This window comes from Salmo salar, chromosome ssa17, assembly GCF_905237065.1.
Source record: "Salmo salar chromosome ssa17, Ssal_v3.1, whole genome shotgun sequence".
Lineage (NCBI taxonomy): Eukaryota > Metazoa > Chordata > Actinopteri > Salmoniformes > Salmonidae > Salmo > Salmo salar.
Window position 1 is genome coordinate 22,864,950 of NC_059458.1, and position 15,435 is coordinate 22,880,384.

Here is a 15,435-nt window from a genome sequence, read left to right on the forward strand (position 1 = left end):
CATTATTTACAAGTCAAATGGCACGTTGTTTTATTTTCCATCAGGGGGTTATGAATAGTGAGGAACTAAACCACATTTTACTTTCACTTTCACAGCCTCGGGAAATGACGATCAGAAGTAGGTTAGATGAACCACACAGTGTTTTAGCCCATCTAATTTGAATGTACTGTTACTTATTATATTTACAAACAGTCTAGCAGATATGCCCAAACTAAAGCTCATTAGATTGTGTTTCTGGCTTTGTCTGGCGCGGATGGTGGTCTCCGGAGGTAAGTTGAACCGACTGGCAAGGACGAATGTAGCATTTTGGTCTACCTACTAATTTTTAGGCTACTTGTTTGCTATTGTGTGCTAATTGTATAGCCTAGCCTACAACATCACTTCCTAATCTTTGATTATCATGAACAATAGGTATAGCGAGATAATGTCCTTTATGAACACTATGTGCGCTGCAACTTCAAGTTAGAAACGCAGTCGCCGAGAGGGATTCATATCACTGAAAAAATAACTTGTAACGACATGGATGGACAATAGTCTAAACACGGTCTTCATATTGATTTTCAACATGGAAAGTCAGAATGGTTTTAAACAACGTCTATATGGGTTTCGATTAGAAGTAAGGACCACACCCTTCTTGTTAAGTGGCGATTTCAGCGGGGGGGGAGTGAGATAGATAGATTCATGCCAGCAAAGCCACTACAAAACACAACACTAAACAACACATTAATTGCACTATAACGGTGATAAACGGTGCCCACAAACGGCCTACATAAAGCTGTCCCAACAGCAGTCCCAAAATCTTACCACTACTACACCTGGCTATCAGCAGAGCCTTGTCTGGCAGTGAAACAGTTCATTCAGCCTCATTTACAGCCTTTAAAAAAAACATTGCTGATATGGCTGACTTGCTTAAAAAAATGTGGTTTCTAATGACAATTGAGATGTACAAACTATGGCATAAGGCGACAACAAGCGGATAAAAGGCAATCCGTAATTTGAATAAGACATTAATGAGCAAGCTAGGATGGAGTAGTCAATATAACTATTTGTTTAGCACTTTTGAAATGTACAGCAGACAGAATTCAGAACATAAACCGTTCTTACAGTGTTCTCCCTGTACACCAAGTCAGAACCGTAGGATAAATAAAGGGGGCATATCAAAAGACAATGAAAGCTCTTACAATATTCGATGATTACATTTCTCTAAGACAGGTTATAGGCTACACGTGCACCACCAAGTCAGAACAGTAGGCGAAATTAAGAGGGTAAATAGACCAAATTATTAGGGTGAGGCACATGGGCTACTAACATCTTACTACACAACATACACTTATGTATTAGTTTCTTAGCTACAGTATACATACACCACCATTCAATAGTTTGGGGTCACTTAGAAATGTCCTTGTTTTCCATGAAAACATACACGAAATGAGTTGCAAAATAAATAGGAAATATAGACAAGACGTTAACAAGGTTATAAATAATGATTTTTAATTGAAATAATAATTGTGTCCTTCAGACTTTGCTTTTGTCAAAGAATCCTCCATTTGCAGCAATTAGAGCCTTGCAGACCTTTGGCATTCTAGTTGTGAATTTGCTGAGATAATCTGAAGAGATTTCACCCCATGCTTCCTGAAGCACCTCCCACAAGTTAGATTTGCTTGATGGGCACTTCTTACGTACCGTACGGTCAAGCTGCTCCCACAACAGCTCCATAGGGTTGAGATCCGTTGACTGTGCTGGCCACTCCAATATAGACAGAATACCAGCTGACTGCTTCTTCCCCAAATAGTTATTGCATAGTTTGGAGCTGTGCTTTGGGATCATTGTTCTGTTGTAGGAGGAAATTGGCTCCAGTAAAGCGCAGGCAACAGGGTATGGCATGACGTTGCAAAATGCAGTGATAGCCTTCCTTCTTCAAGATCCCTTTTACCCTGTACAAATCTCCCAATTTACCACCATCAAAGATCTGAACACCTCAAACTTAGATTTGTCTGTCCATAACACAATTTTCCCAATCTTCCTCTGTCCAGTGTCTCTGTTCTTTTGCCCATCTTAATCTCTTATTTTTATTGGCCAGTCTGAGATATGGCTTTTATTTTGCAACTCTGCCTTGAAGGCCAGCATCCCGAGCATCCCGAGCTTGAGCTTGGCACAAATCATGCTTCATTGATATCATGGCCAATGTTGAATGTTTTTCATTTGAAACTTGGAAAAGAGCCCCTTAATCCCAGATTTGAGACCACACATCCACTCCACTGAAGAGCAGGCTAGTGATTGATTTGCAATGATTGCAGTTAGCCACTGTCACTGATTCCTTCCAAACCACCCATTGTTGAATTTGTGATTTACAACTTGTTGTGTAATGTTTATGTCCAATGGCCGATGAGCACCGATACATTTTATCTATAATTTCTCTTCATTATTTATCATCATATGACAAGGATTAAAAAGGATTTGCCAGTAGATTGTCGACTTCATTCATAATGATGACTCCTAGCTAAGATTTTGAAAGTATGATGTTGACATGATCAGTCCAATCAAAACTACTGCACATATAACGATATTTTATGTCATTTTATCTGTGGTCAATGACCTTGAGTCTTCTTTGATGGGCACTTCTAATGTAACTCTATGGCAGCACCCAAGGGGCATGAATTTTCTAGCTCTACCCTTAGACTTGGCGGTGACGTAGTGTCCCCATGAGTGACAGAACACTGAGCCAATCACGGTGCAACTCTCCATATTTTCTACTGGCTTTCCCCACCACCACAGAAAGCACTGAGCTAGGCTGAAACACCTGCATTTTGGAGCTACCTTACTCAAGAAAACAAAAAAAGAGACCATATTTGTTTGCGGCTTTATTAAATCAGTTATATATATATATATATATTTTATTATTTGTTTTTACATTGTTTGCAAACTGATATGTGACACGTATTAATGCCAAAATAACATTTTAATTTTGCTAAAAAGGTGGGGCTCAAAACCCCCACCTACCCAGAATGACGGGTCACAACTGTTCTTATTCCGTTTAGCTACACAGAGCCTACTTCAGGAAGTTAGCGAATTTTGAGTCCTCGCCAAACCAAAGCGCAAGCCTACAGAAGGGTCTGCATGTTTACATTTACATTTACGTCATTTAGCAGACGCTCTTATCCAGAGCGACTTACAAATTGGTGCATTCACCTGTTCATGGCAGCGCCGGCGTTATGGGCCTTAGAGGGACTGGACCGCCCTACCGTACCTACTTACCCATCCAAATAAAATATTGAAATATTGATCATTTATTTGACCTAAACTCACGGAGACAGAAAGACGCATCATTCTAAGCTAAAGCATCAGAGCGAGGGAAACATCGCCTCTCTGTCTCAGTTTGTATAGGCCATGTATCTGATGCTGTCTGGACGAAAAGAGTATGGCACCAGAACGAATCAGTTGGATGGGCATTTGATTTCTAAAGGTGGACCGTTTTTTCCATGGGACTTTTGTGCACGCCCTCGCACATGCACGAATGTTGTTAATGGGTGTTATAATCAAGACCATAATCAGCTCGAGAGTTTAAAGTTTCGAGAAGCTTACAATTTCTACTACAATTTCTACGTATCTACGTGCCGGTTGTGATTATTTTATGTGCACATTTTCATGCAACAGTTTCATTTCAATAATAATCTTTTCGTTTCGCTAAATTATATTTACGTGGTTAATCATACACATCTGAATTAAAATTATACAACTATACAAGTTAAAATTCAACTAAATGCAAGAGCACCAGCCTTTGCCATATGGACACATTGATGCATTGATCCACTAGCAGCTAAATAAATTAGCGCATGGAACTCAGAGATAGTCTATAGACCAATGCAGTAGTAGGTCTATAACTTCCATCATGAACTAAGTAAAATACATAGGCCTAAAGCCGACAAATAAAAACAGTAGAAAATATCCTGATCAAAATTCAGGTTCTTTAGATTGCATTCATCTCTCTACACCGCCTGTCTTCCTCCCTTTCTATCGGTCATGACTTGTGAAGTGTAACATTGTATCATGTCAGGAGGTTGGTGTGCTCATGCTCGCTCTCTCGCGCCCTCAACGTTATCAGGACAGAGAAACCAGACACATGCGTATTGCTCACATGGAGCACTCAAAACAAAAGACAATGAATAAATTGACAAAACTCCTAAATTATGGTTATGAAATTAACCAAAACGTGTTTCTCGCAAGTGTAGCAGGTTTAGAACTCTGCAAACAACGTTTCCACTCCGAGAATGAGAAAGGTAAATGACTGTAATGTATGCATTACCAGTAATTAATGTAACCTAATTACGGGGATTAGCGGTACATTTTCTAGGCCTACTGGTTACATGTGTAATGGAGTATTGATAGAAATAAACAATCAAAGGGCAAACAATTCACACAATGAAACAATGAATGAATGAATGGGCAGTAATTGGCGGGAGACTGCGGAGCACATTCTGGAGAGCTGAGTGCGTGTGTTCTGGAGAAAGATGCCCGTATCTTCACCTCACACCCCTCCCCTTCTTTTCTCAACATTTTATATTTTATTTCAGAGTAAATTATACCCAAGACACATTATCTTCACACATTTTAGAGGCTGTTCACTGACATCCACAACTCAATAATCAGCTAGGCCTATTGCCACGCACGCGGCCCACATTTCTGGCCTCCCAAATAGGCATATGCCTATGCGCTGCTATTTTTTTTAAAGAAACTAATGATCCTCTGTGGCTAAGTCAAGCTCTCCGGTAAAGTATTTTGAATTATTTTATTTAGACAGGAGTAAATATCAATTTACTTTAGGGGAAGCCAGCATCCGAAAAGTGCACTGTGCACCCGCCAACTTTCCTTTCTCATTCGCAAGTGGCTGAAACCAGAAATCTCTATAATCTGACGAGATGCTCATGTCTCCACCCTAACAATGAGAGTTGTTGTCCCAAAGGCGGGAATTCAGGCGACTAGTTTAGGTCCGCATATTATGCTAAAGGTAACGCACTGGGCTTATCCAGGACAGATTGTGGCGGGACTGAGCCCTCTCGCTTCGCCTCTTCCTCTCTGCTGAAACTAGCCAGCGAAACAGCTGTATGAAGCCCATGTATCTGATTCTGTCTGGACAGAAAAAGTATGACATGCCATACTCCTTTTGCCCAGACAGCATCAGATACATGGTCTACACTTACATCATCAGATACATCGTTTACACTTACATCATCAGATACATGGTCTACACTTACAGCATCAGAAACATGGTCTACACTTACATCATCAGATACATGGTCTACACTTACATCATCAGAAACATGGTCTACACTTACATCATCAGATACATGGTCTACACTTACAGCATCAGATACATGGTCTACACTTACATCATCAGATACATGGTCTGCACTTACATCATCAGAAACATGGTCTACACTTACAGCATCAGATACATGGTCTACACTTACATCATCAGATACATGGTCTGCACTTACATCATCAGATACATGGTCTACACTTACATCATCAGATACATGGTCTACACTTACATCATCAGATACATGGTCTACACTTACATCATCAGATACATGGTCTACACTTACATCATCAGATACATGGTCTACACTTACATCATCAGATACATGGTCTACACTTACATCATCAGAAACATGGTCTACACTTACATCATCAGATACATGGTCTACACTTACATCATCAGATACATCGTCTACACTTACATCATCAGATACATGGTCTACACTTACATCATCAGATACATGGTCTACACTTACATCATCAGATACATGGTCTACACTTACATCATCAGATACATGGTCTGCACTTACATCATCAGATACATCGTCTACACTTACATCATCAGATACATCGTCTACACTTACATCATCAGATACATGGTCTACACTTACATCATCAGATACATGGTCTACACTTACATCATCAGATACATGGTCTACACTTAGGGAGACAGAGGGACGCTGTTTCGCTCGCTCGGATGCTTTAACTGAGATTGATGCATGTTTCTGTCAGCACGCACCTGCCCAGTTTAATGCGCAAAAATCATATGACGACCATCATATCGAAGTAAACTTGGAGTCACCAGATTATATGGTGTGTGGGCCTCCCACTATGACATGGGAAACCATGCTGTTTATTACAGTACAAATGAAATACATTATGATGAACTTCACATGGTGGTGAAAGTTCACGGTGATCTTGATGCTCCTTTACAATAAATATCGAGGGTGTTATTCTGGTGACATGATCATCAATGCTTTGCTGCCCTTTGACAAATACAAATAATAATCACTATTATCCATGATAATGTCATAATGTAGATAGTTTACCCCCACTGTAGCTGTTGGCTAGAGCGCATGTGTCAAGACCAGAGTCGGCACATTTGCTATATTACACAGCAGTCTTTATAACACAGCAGTCTATATTACACAGCAGTCTATATAACACAGCAGTCTATATAACACAGCAGTCTATATTACACAGCAGTCTATATAACACAGCAGTCTATATAACACAGCAGTCTATATAACACAGCAGTCTATATAACACAGCAGTCTATATTACACAACAGTCTATATTACACAACAGTCTATATAACACAACAGTCTATATAACACAACAGTCTATATAACACAACAGTTTTTGTGACGAACCATCAGTGGAGTTGAAAATGCGATGGAAACCCATTGAAACTTGTATTTATAATTTGGTACAATTTATTTTTATGTACACTACATCATCACACGACCTTTTATATGCAAAACGTCCGTTTATTGGAAACATATCTCCTGTGGGAAAATGTGCATATTGTTTCATGCAGATTTTAGAATATTCGCATGAAAATCTGTCACAAATTGGAAAGAAACCTAGCTAGTGATATAATAGTGGGCAGGGAAAAGAAAAATACTTTAATCTGTAGTGTAGTCAAGATACATTTCTGCTCCAGTGAGGGGGAAAATACTAGTCAAAGTGGTCAGACTACATAGGCCAGATATGCCCAGCGATCAGAATTCTTGATATAAACAGTGAAGGTAGATAATAATGTCTCTTTCAATGCCAATAGGGCTAGGACTACATATTAATACCCTAACCATAATGTGTCACCCTGGATACATTGATACTCTGATACATGTATGAAATGTCTGCTTTTCCAGAAGACCTTAACCTTCAAGTGGGAGGTGAGCTCCTGTTGACGCCGGACAAGTCCACAGTGCCTGACTCCATCACAAGCATCCTATGGAAGCATGGGAAGAACAAGGTGGCAGAGTGGTACAAGGACTTTGATCTGGACATCTATGCTGCCTTCAAAGAGCGTACAACCCTGGACCAGACTACTGGAGAGCTGAGAATCAGTGGATTGATGAAAACAGACAGTGGAGTTTATTCTGTGGAGTTCAACAGCAAACTGCTTGACAAGACATATACACTGTCTGTTATCAGTAAGTGTTTCTTTCTGTATGTGTGTTTAGCATGTAGATCTTGGTGGGGGGGGGAAAAATATGTAGGATGCATGCCAGCAAAGCACAAAGCACCACACAACACAACGCTAAACAATACATTCATTGCACTATAACGCTGACAAACGGTGCCCACAAACTGTTAGGGCCTATATAAAGCTGTCCCAACAGCAGAGTCCCAACACCTTACCACTGCTACACCTGGATATCAGCAGAGCCTTGTCTGGCAGCAAAACAGTTCATTCAGCCTCATTTACTGCCTTTAAAAAAACATAGCTGATATGGCTGACTTGCTTAAACAAATGTGGTTTCTACTGACAATTGAGATGTACATACTATGGCATAAGGGGACGACAAGCGGATAAGAGGCAATCCGTAATTTCGATTAAGACATTAATGAGCGAGTGACGACGGACGTAGTCAATATAACTATTTGTTCAGCACTTTTGAAATGTACAATGACAGAATTCAAAACATGGGCCATTCTTACAGTGTTTTCCCTTTACACCAATTCAGAACCATAGGATAAATAAAGGGGGCATATAAACAGACAGTGAAAGCTCTTACAATATTCAATGATTACATTTCTCTAAAACAGGTTATAGGCTACATGTGCAACACCAAGTTAGAACAGTAGGCTGAATTAAGAGGTGAAAATAGACCAAATTATTAGGGTGAGGCACATTGAACGCTGTTTGCGTGTCAAAAAAGATAAACATCATACAACACTATTTGACGCATTAAATAAGCTTTTAATTTGACACGTCAAATAACACAATTCTATTATAGAATGTTGGCGTGTTGAATATGCATGTGACACAACTACTATCAGTAGCACTGTCAAATCTGAACCAAACAGTAGCCGAACAAGCACACACCGGGGAACAAATTATGTGTTTACAATACCACGTTGGTGAAAATAGACCAAATTATGAGGGTGAGGCACATGGGCTGCTAACAGCTTACTACACAACATACACTTAGTATTACATTCTTATCTACAGTATACATATCTCCCTTGCATATTACATCATTTATGCAGCAGCATACAAGACATTTTTGGACTCACCTTGTGATGTGCTCACTTAAACAGGAAGGTGGTCCTTTGTGGGCAAATTTTGTCATCAAACTTTGTCATCAAAGTCTGGCATTCTCTGGATTTATGGTGGGAACACACAGCCACTCCACTGAATAGCAGGCTAGTGGTTGCTTTGCAATGCTTGCAGTTAGCCACTGATTCCTTCCATACCACTACTTGTTTAATTTGCGATTTCCAACTTGTTGTGTAATCTTTATGTTCAATGGCCGATGAGCACCCATACGTTTTATCTATAATTTCTCTTCATTATTTATCTTCATATGACAAGGATTTAAAAGGATTTGCCAGTAGATTGTCGACTTTATTCATGATGATGACTGCTAGGTAAGACTTTAAAAATAAGATGTTGACATAATCAGTCCAATCAAAGATACGATACATATAACGCGATTTGATGTAATTTTGTCTGTGACCAATGACCTTGAGCCTTCTTGGAAGGGCACTTGTAATATAACTCTATGGCAGGACCCAAAGGGCTGAAATTTCGGATGTCTACCCTTACTAAGGACATAAACTTGGCAATGACATGGTGTCCCCATGAGCGACAAAACACTGAGCCACTCACGGCGCAATGCTCCTATTTTCTGCTGGCTCGACTACCACTGAGCTAAGCTGAAACATCTGTATTTTGGAGCTGCCTTACTCAAGATAACAAAAAAAAGACCATGTTTGTATGCGGCTTTATTAACTCAATTATATATATATTTTTTTACATTGTTTGCAAACTTATATGTGACACGTATTAATGCCCAAATAACATGCAAAACAGGAAAGCCCCCCCAATATATATTTATATAGATGTGTATATATATATATATATATATATATATATATAGTTTTAATTTTACATTTTTGCTTAAAATGTGGGACTCAAAACATGTGGGTCTCTGCCCCACCTGCCCTGAATACGGATCGCCACTGATGTACCTGTGTATGTGTGTGCGTGGTTGTGTAGAAACAGCAGGTTATGTATTGTAGTGCCTCACAAGCATTTTCCCAAATTATTCCTGTGTCTTTCCTCTATTTACAGAGGCAGTCCCAAAACCCACAATCACTTCTTCCTGTAACGCCAACCAAACCTCCTGCACTCTGACCTGTGAGGGCAACACCACTGATGCTGAACCAGTCACTTACAGCTGGAAAGTGGGAGAGGGGGTGTGGGAGGTTGGAGGAAAACAGCTGATTGTCTTTAAGAGCGACACTGGCAATTCAACCAACAGTTACAAGTACATCTGCAAGCTGAATAACTCTGTAAGTGGGGAAGGGGAAGTCAGCGAGCCAGTTGGAGAGGTGTTTTTCTCAGGTGAGTCGACACTCATAAGTGTGTTACATACTTATGTATTGATATGTTTGTAACACTGCTAGTTTTGTAAGACATTTTGAATGTTGCACTATGTTGAATACCTGATCAACTCCTGTCAAAGTATCAATACAAAATGTGTTTTCATTTCAGAGCCTTCCATCAGAGATTTTGTTGGTGTTGTTGTCACTGCCATTGTAGCATTTGTTTTCATTGTCATAACAGGTAAGAACAGCACATCTATAGAAACAGAGCACTGCACATGTACATAGTTCTGAATCACAGGTTGACATAACAGTAGCAACAACAGTGAGCTATACCTCCTGAAGGGGATACCTGTTCTACCTGTATCTACAGTAGTGTTCAGGCTACTGCTACAGACAAGACAGGGGGTTAGATGCACCACCTGCTGTAGGGCACTGTCTTCATTCATAATGTGTCACAAGGAGGCATCAATTTGGACCGTGCCCAGTATGGAATAACCTCATCGGATTCCTTACACTCGTTCTTCCAATGACCGATAGCCACACATCTAAAACAGGGAGCTATTCCCGGGTGCCTTAGCACAGGTTAGTTACCCTTTCCTCTCTGTTTCTTTGTCCTACCTTGGCCATTGAGACCACTGTTAGTGACTTCCACTGTGGCAGCATTAACCACTTGTACATCTGCGGTGTAAACTAAATTAGCTTCCACTCTCAACGCTGCTTGTCCTATTAAATCCCAATGAGAATGCTGGTCCACTACCCCCTCTTTATTTGATTGGAATTTTCCGTTAGCAGGGAAATACTGACCAATTTTAACAATTTAGCAAAATATTTCCGACATTCGAGAATGGTCAAATGCTCGTGCTCCTCTTTCAACACCTCTATGGCTTTATTAAACTTCTCTTCCTCTAGCCCCACTTTACAGGGAGAATCGGGGCCATCTGTCGCCATTTCAACCTCTCCCCACGGTGTCCAGGGTGTTCAGATCTTCTTCACTCCCGGCACTAATACACACCTTTTATTAACTATTTTCCAAGGTAGCTCTACCCACTTCCCCTGAGAATAGTTATGGTATTTGTGCCTATTAATTGGTCATGGCACTTAATACCTTGTATTTGAACCAATCCTATAGCATCTGCAAATGTATTACTGGAGAATACGGGTGACCTTATGTCTTATTCCAGTGTTACGCCTCAAATATCACTGTTGTTGATAACACACATTACCAAAATGATTCACAGTTGTCTTCCTATTTCCACATACTCTGTCATGGTTCCCCCTCCCAATAGGGCATAAACCAACCTCTCTCCTTATTGCTACTGCTAATACACACAAATCAAACAGTATTCGAATATCTTCTTGCTTTTCTTTTAACCATGAATGTGGCTTTCTTTCAGAAATTATAGGCAACCTTCTTATCACCATCCACATTCCCTCCTGTTGTCCTTCTCCATGGACTACTTCTCTACAAACTGCCGTACTGGTACACAAGCATTACAATTTATCCATACACACACACTACGGCCACCGCGGCTGGGCTTTCACCCTCCCTTTACGGGTCTAGTAGGGAACCAACCCCACTCGGGACTTACCCTCTACAGGTACCAACCTGCTCCAGCTTACCTTTCGAGAATTACCCTATACTTTATGGTCCTGGCAGGAACCAACCCACTTGGGATTTACCCTCTAGGACTTACCCTCTGCAGGTACCAGCGTGCTCGGGCTTACCTTCCGGGACTTACCATATACCATGAATCTACGACCGGTGGTAATACAATGGGACTACTGAATAAGCTCAGGCTTTCTAGGTCCGTATCCTATAATTGGTTCAGCCTACGACTCTCATCTCCCCAACATGTCAGAATGAGTGGTAACAGGTGTAGGAACTGTGTCTACCTTGTTTTTGGTGCCGGCTCCTGTTTCACTGATTCGGAATCTCTAGTTCGACTGTAAATCGTGGTGAACCCTGCTCGCAGCGCCAACTGTTAGGTTCTAAATAAACAGAGTAATAAACTCACGGACGCTAAATAAAGCTCAAACCAAGTTGATTCACCCACTGGGTCTTACAGCTGCGTAAGACAAAGACATGGTTCCACCAGTGGTAGTATATATACCCCAATTTAGGTGACGTCCTCCTTCTCTCTAAACATTACATCTTTATTGCTAGGCAGGAAATTAAGTGATGCGGCCATAAACTGTTCCTTCTCCCTTAATGTGACCTGACATAACCTCGGCCCCCTTCCTCGCTAAACCACATCTCTCCATCCTTATTAGTGCCTGCCACATGTGATTGCCCTTCCTTTACTCAATACATTCCAAGCTTAATTGCCTCCACCATATACATTCCTCCTACAGCTACTGTAACCATTAACTTCCTGTGTAGACTCTAGTCTATGGCAGTCAATATTTCAATAGGATACCTGATAATGAACAATATCTCAAGTTTAGAACTCATCAGAATTCAAGGCACACTTAACCAGCATGGCTACCACAACATTCTGCAGCGATACGCCAACACATCTGGTTTGCTCTTAGTGGTACTATCATTTTGTAATTCAACAGGACAATAACCCAACACACCTCCAGGCTGTGTAAGGGCTATTTTACGAAGAAGAAGAGTGATGTACTGCTGCATCACATGACCTGGCCTCCGCAACCACCCGACCTCAACCCAATTTAGATTGTTTGGGATGAGTTGGACTGTAGAGTGAAGGAAAAGCAGCCAACAAGTGCTCAGCATATGTGGGAACTCATTCAAGACTGTTGGAAAAGAAATCCAGGTGAAGCTGGTTGAGAGAATGCCAAGATTGTGCAAAGCTGTCATCAAGGCAAAGGGTGTCTACTTGAAGAATCTCAAATATAAAACGTGTGTTATTGTGTTATTTCATAGTTTTGATGTCTTCACTATTATTCTACAATGTAGAAAATAGTAAAAATTAATAAAAAGCCTTGAAAGAGTAGGTGTTCTAAGACTTTTGAATGGCAGTGTATATTTACAAAAAAATATATAGGGGATATGGAAATGATGCAGACAATTACATTGATGGAAGCTACAATCTATCTGCAATATTAAAGCTGATCTACCCCCTTAAAAATAAAATAGACCGTTGGTGGGAAGTCATTATAGATCAACACTGTATGCGCCGTTCCACAAGGGTGGCTATAGCCTAGGGGGTCGGCAACCTTTTTCATCTGGCGTGCCAATTTACAATTGATCCTACCATTTATAAAGTTCTGCATGCCACTTATGATTTTCATAAACGCATTGTAGGCTACCTAACCATGCCCTAAAATCTGCCCAACAACTGAAGAATCGACTGAACAAAGAAGTCCATATGCAACAATAAGAAACTTGTAAAATGCCCAACAACTGTATAATTATGTAGCTGTCTACTAGACAGAGGTGCTGTCCATTCAGCACCACACCACTGAGCTCCACTATGCCTACCTGTACCGAGGAGCTGTCCATTCAGCGGTGCTGAATCACAGACGCAGCCTTAGCTCCCTTTAAAAAGGCATGTGTATATTTTGTGATTTTCGTCATTCTTTGAGCTTTTGTCTTCATGTGTCCTTCTCGATTGTAGGCCTAAGTAAGTCTTTTGATGTATGCCTTTTATTTCACTGCATGTGTTAATGCATGTTTATAAATTATTTCTTACATTGTTACCCCAGGAGAATTGTTTTTTGTGAAAGCATTTCGCTACACTCACATTAACATCTGCTATCCAAGTGTATGCGACCAATAACATTTGATTTGATTTGATGTGTAGGATTTATCTAGCATAGTTTGCATTCGTCGTCAGCTGTTTAATGCGCCGGTTACTTTCACATTGATTTGAAGTCGGCCTTGTGCAGGTACTGTATGCATGCTCTCAGAAATGATGTCTCCTTATTGCAGCTTAAACATGTAAATGTGGGTGAAGTCATACTCAATAGCTGATAGAATGGTTAATACACAGACTTGTACTTTAAGAGGGGTTATTTCTCACTCTAAAATAGCTAACACAAGCTACAGAACCATGGATCAACTTGGAAAATAAAATATTTATTTTGTTACTCCTCAGGAATGTTGGTGTGGAAGAAAACGACTGGTAGGATGATTACCTGTCTCTTCCTGTCTCAATTCTTCATACTCACTGCTTCACAATAAAATCATTTACATTTGGATTCCTGTGGATAACAAAGAACCATTTGAATGAAAATGTTAATAAGGTCTTACATTCTTGTGTTTCTTTTTCCTCTCAGGATATCCCCAAGACACCTGGATTGACTTTTTGAGAAAGTTTTGTGGTGGAATTTGCGGTAAGTTTTACCCTAACTTGACTCTGGTCCATATTTAACCTGCTAACAGGGTCCCCAAAGTAATACAAACACAACATTGTACTACAGTATATACACATACAGTATTCAGACCCCATTACTTTTTCTACATTTTGTTACGTTACAGTCTCATTCTAAAATGGATTTAAAAAAATACTTGTCAATCTACACACAATAGCCCATAATGACAAAGCGAAAACATAATTTTTTTGCAAATGTATTCAAAATAAAAAACAGAAATACATTATTTACATAAGTATTCACACCCTTTACTATGAGAATCAAAATTGAGCTCAGGTGCATCCTGTTTCCATTGCTCATCCTTGAGATGTTTCTACAACTTGATTGGAGTCCACCTGTGATGAATTCAATTGATTGGACATGATTTGGAAAGGCACACACCTGTCTATATAAGGTCTCACAGTTGACAGTGCATGTCAGAGCAAAAACCAAGCCATGAGGTCAAAGGAATTGTCCGTAGAGCTTCGAGACAGGATTGTGTCGAGGTACAGATCTGGGCAGGGGTACAAAAACATTTCTGCAGCATTGAAGGTTGCCAAGAACACAGTGGCCTCCATCATTCTTAAATGGAAGAAGTTTGGAACCACCAAAACTCTTCCTATAACTGTCCGCCCGGCCAAACTGAGCAATGGGGGAGAAAGGTCAGGAAGGTGACCAAGAACCTGATAGTCACTGATAGAGCTCCAGATTTCCTCTGTGGAGATGGGAAAAACTTCCAGAAGGACAACTCTCTCTGAAGCCCTTCACTAATCAGGCCTTTATGGTAGAGTCGCCAGACGGAAGCCACTCCTCAGTAAAAGGCACATGACAGCCCGCTTGGAGTTTGACGAAAGGCACCTATAGACTCTCAGACCATAAGAAACAAGGTTCTCGGGTCTGATGAAACCAAGATTGAACTCTTTGGCCTGAATGCCAAGCGTCACGTCTGGAGGAAACCTGGCACCATCCCTACGGTGAAGCATGGTGGTGGCAGCATCATGCTGTGGGGATGTTTTCCAGAGGCAGGGACTGGGAGACTAGTCAGGATCAAGGTGATGAATGGAGCAAAGTACAGTGAGATCCTTGATGAAACCTGCTCCAGAGTGCTCAGGACCTCAGACTGCGGCGAAAGTTCACCTTCCAACAGGACAACGACCTAAGCACACAGCCAAGACAACGCAGGAGTAGCTTCAGGACAAGTCTTTGAATGCCCTTGAGTGGCCCATCCAGAGCCCGGAC

At 40.7% G+C, this 15,435-nt stretch overlaps 1 protein-coding gene across 1 annotated transcript; it reads left to right on the forward strand.

The window, feature by feature from the left end:
- The first annotated feature begins 98 nt into the window (after nt 1-98).
- On the forward strand, nt 99-14,216 carry LOC106592161 (uncharacterized). Its single transcript, XM_045700387.1, has 6 exons — nt 99-269; nt 7,191-7,475; nt 9,623-9,895; nt 10,046-10,117; nt 13,941-13,967; nt 14,122-14,216. The coding sequence occupies exons 1-6, from the start codon at nt 203-205 to the stop codon at nt 14,214-14,216; spliced, it is 819 nt and encodes a 272-aa protein (XP_045556343.1). The 5' UTR covers nt 99-202.
- Nucleotides 14,217-15,435: the final 1,219 nt, after the last annotated feature.

What these genes read in the sequence shown, in the direction of transcription:
- LOC106592161 (XM_045700387.1), top strand. Translation starts at nt 203, where the DNA reads ATGCCCAAACTAAAGCTCATTAGATTGTGTTTCTGGCTTTGTCTGGCG. An exon ending in ATATACACTGTCTGTTATCA is followed by an intron (nt 7,476 to 9,622) that starts GTAAGTGTTTCT and finishes CTCTATTTACAG; the next exon opens with AGGCAGTCCCAAAACCCACA. An exon ending in GGTGTGGAAGAAAACGACTG is followed by an intron (nt 13,968 to 14,121) that starts GTAGGATGATTA and finishes TTTTCCTCTCAG; the next exon opens with GATATCCCCAAGACACCTGG.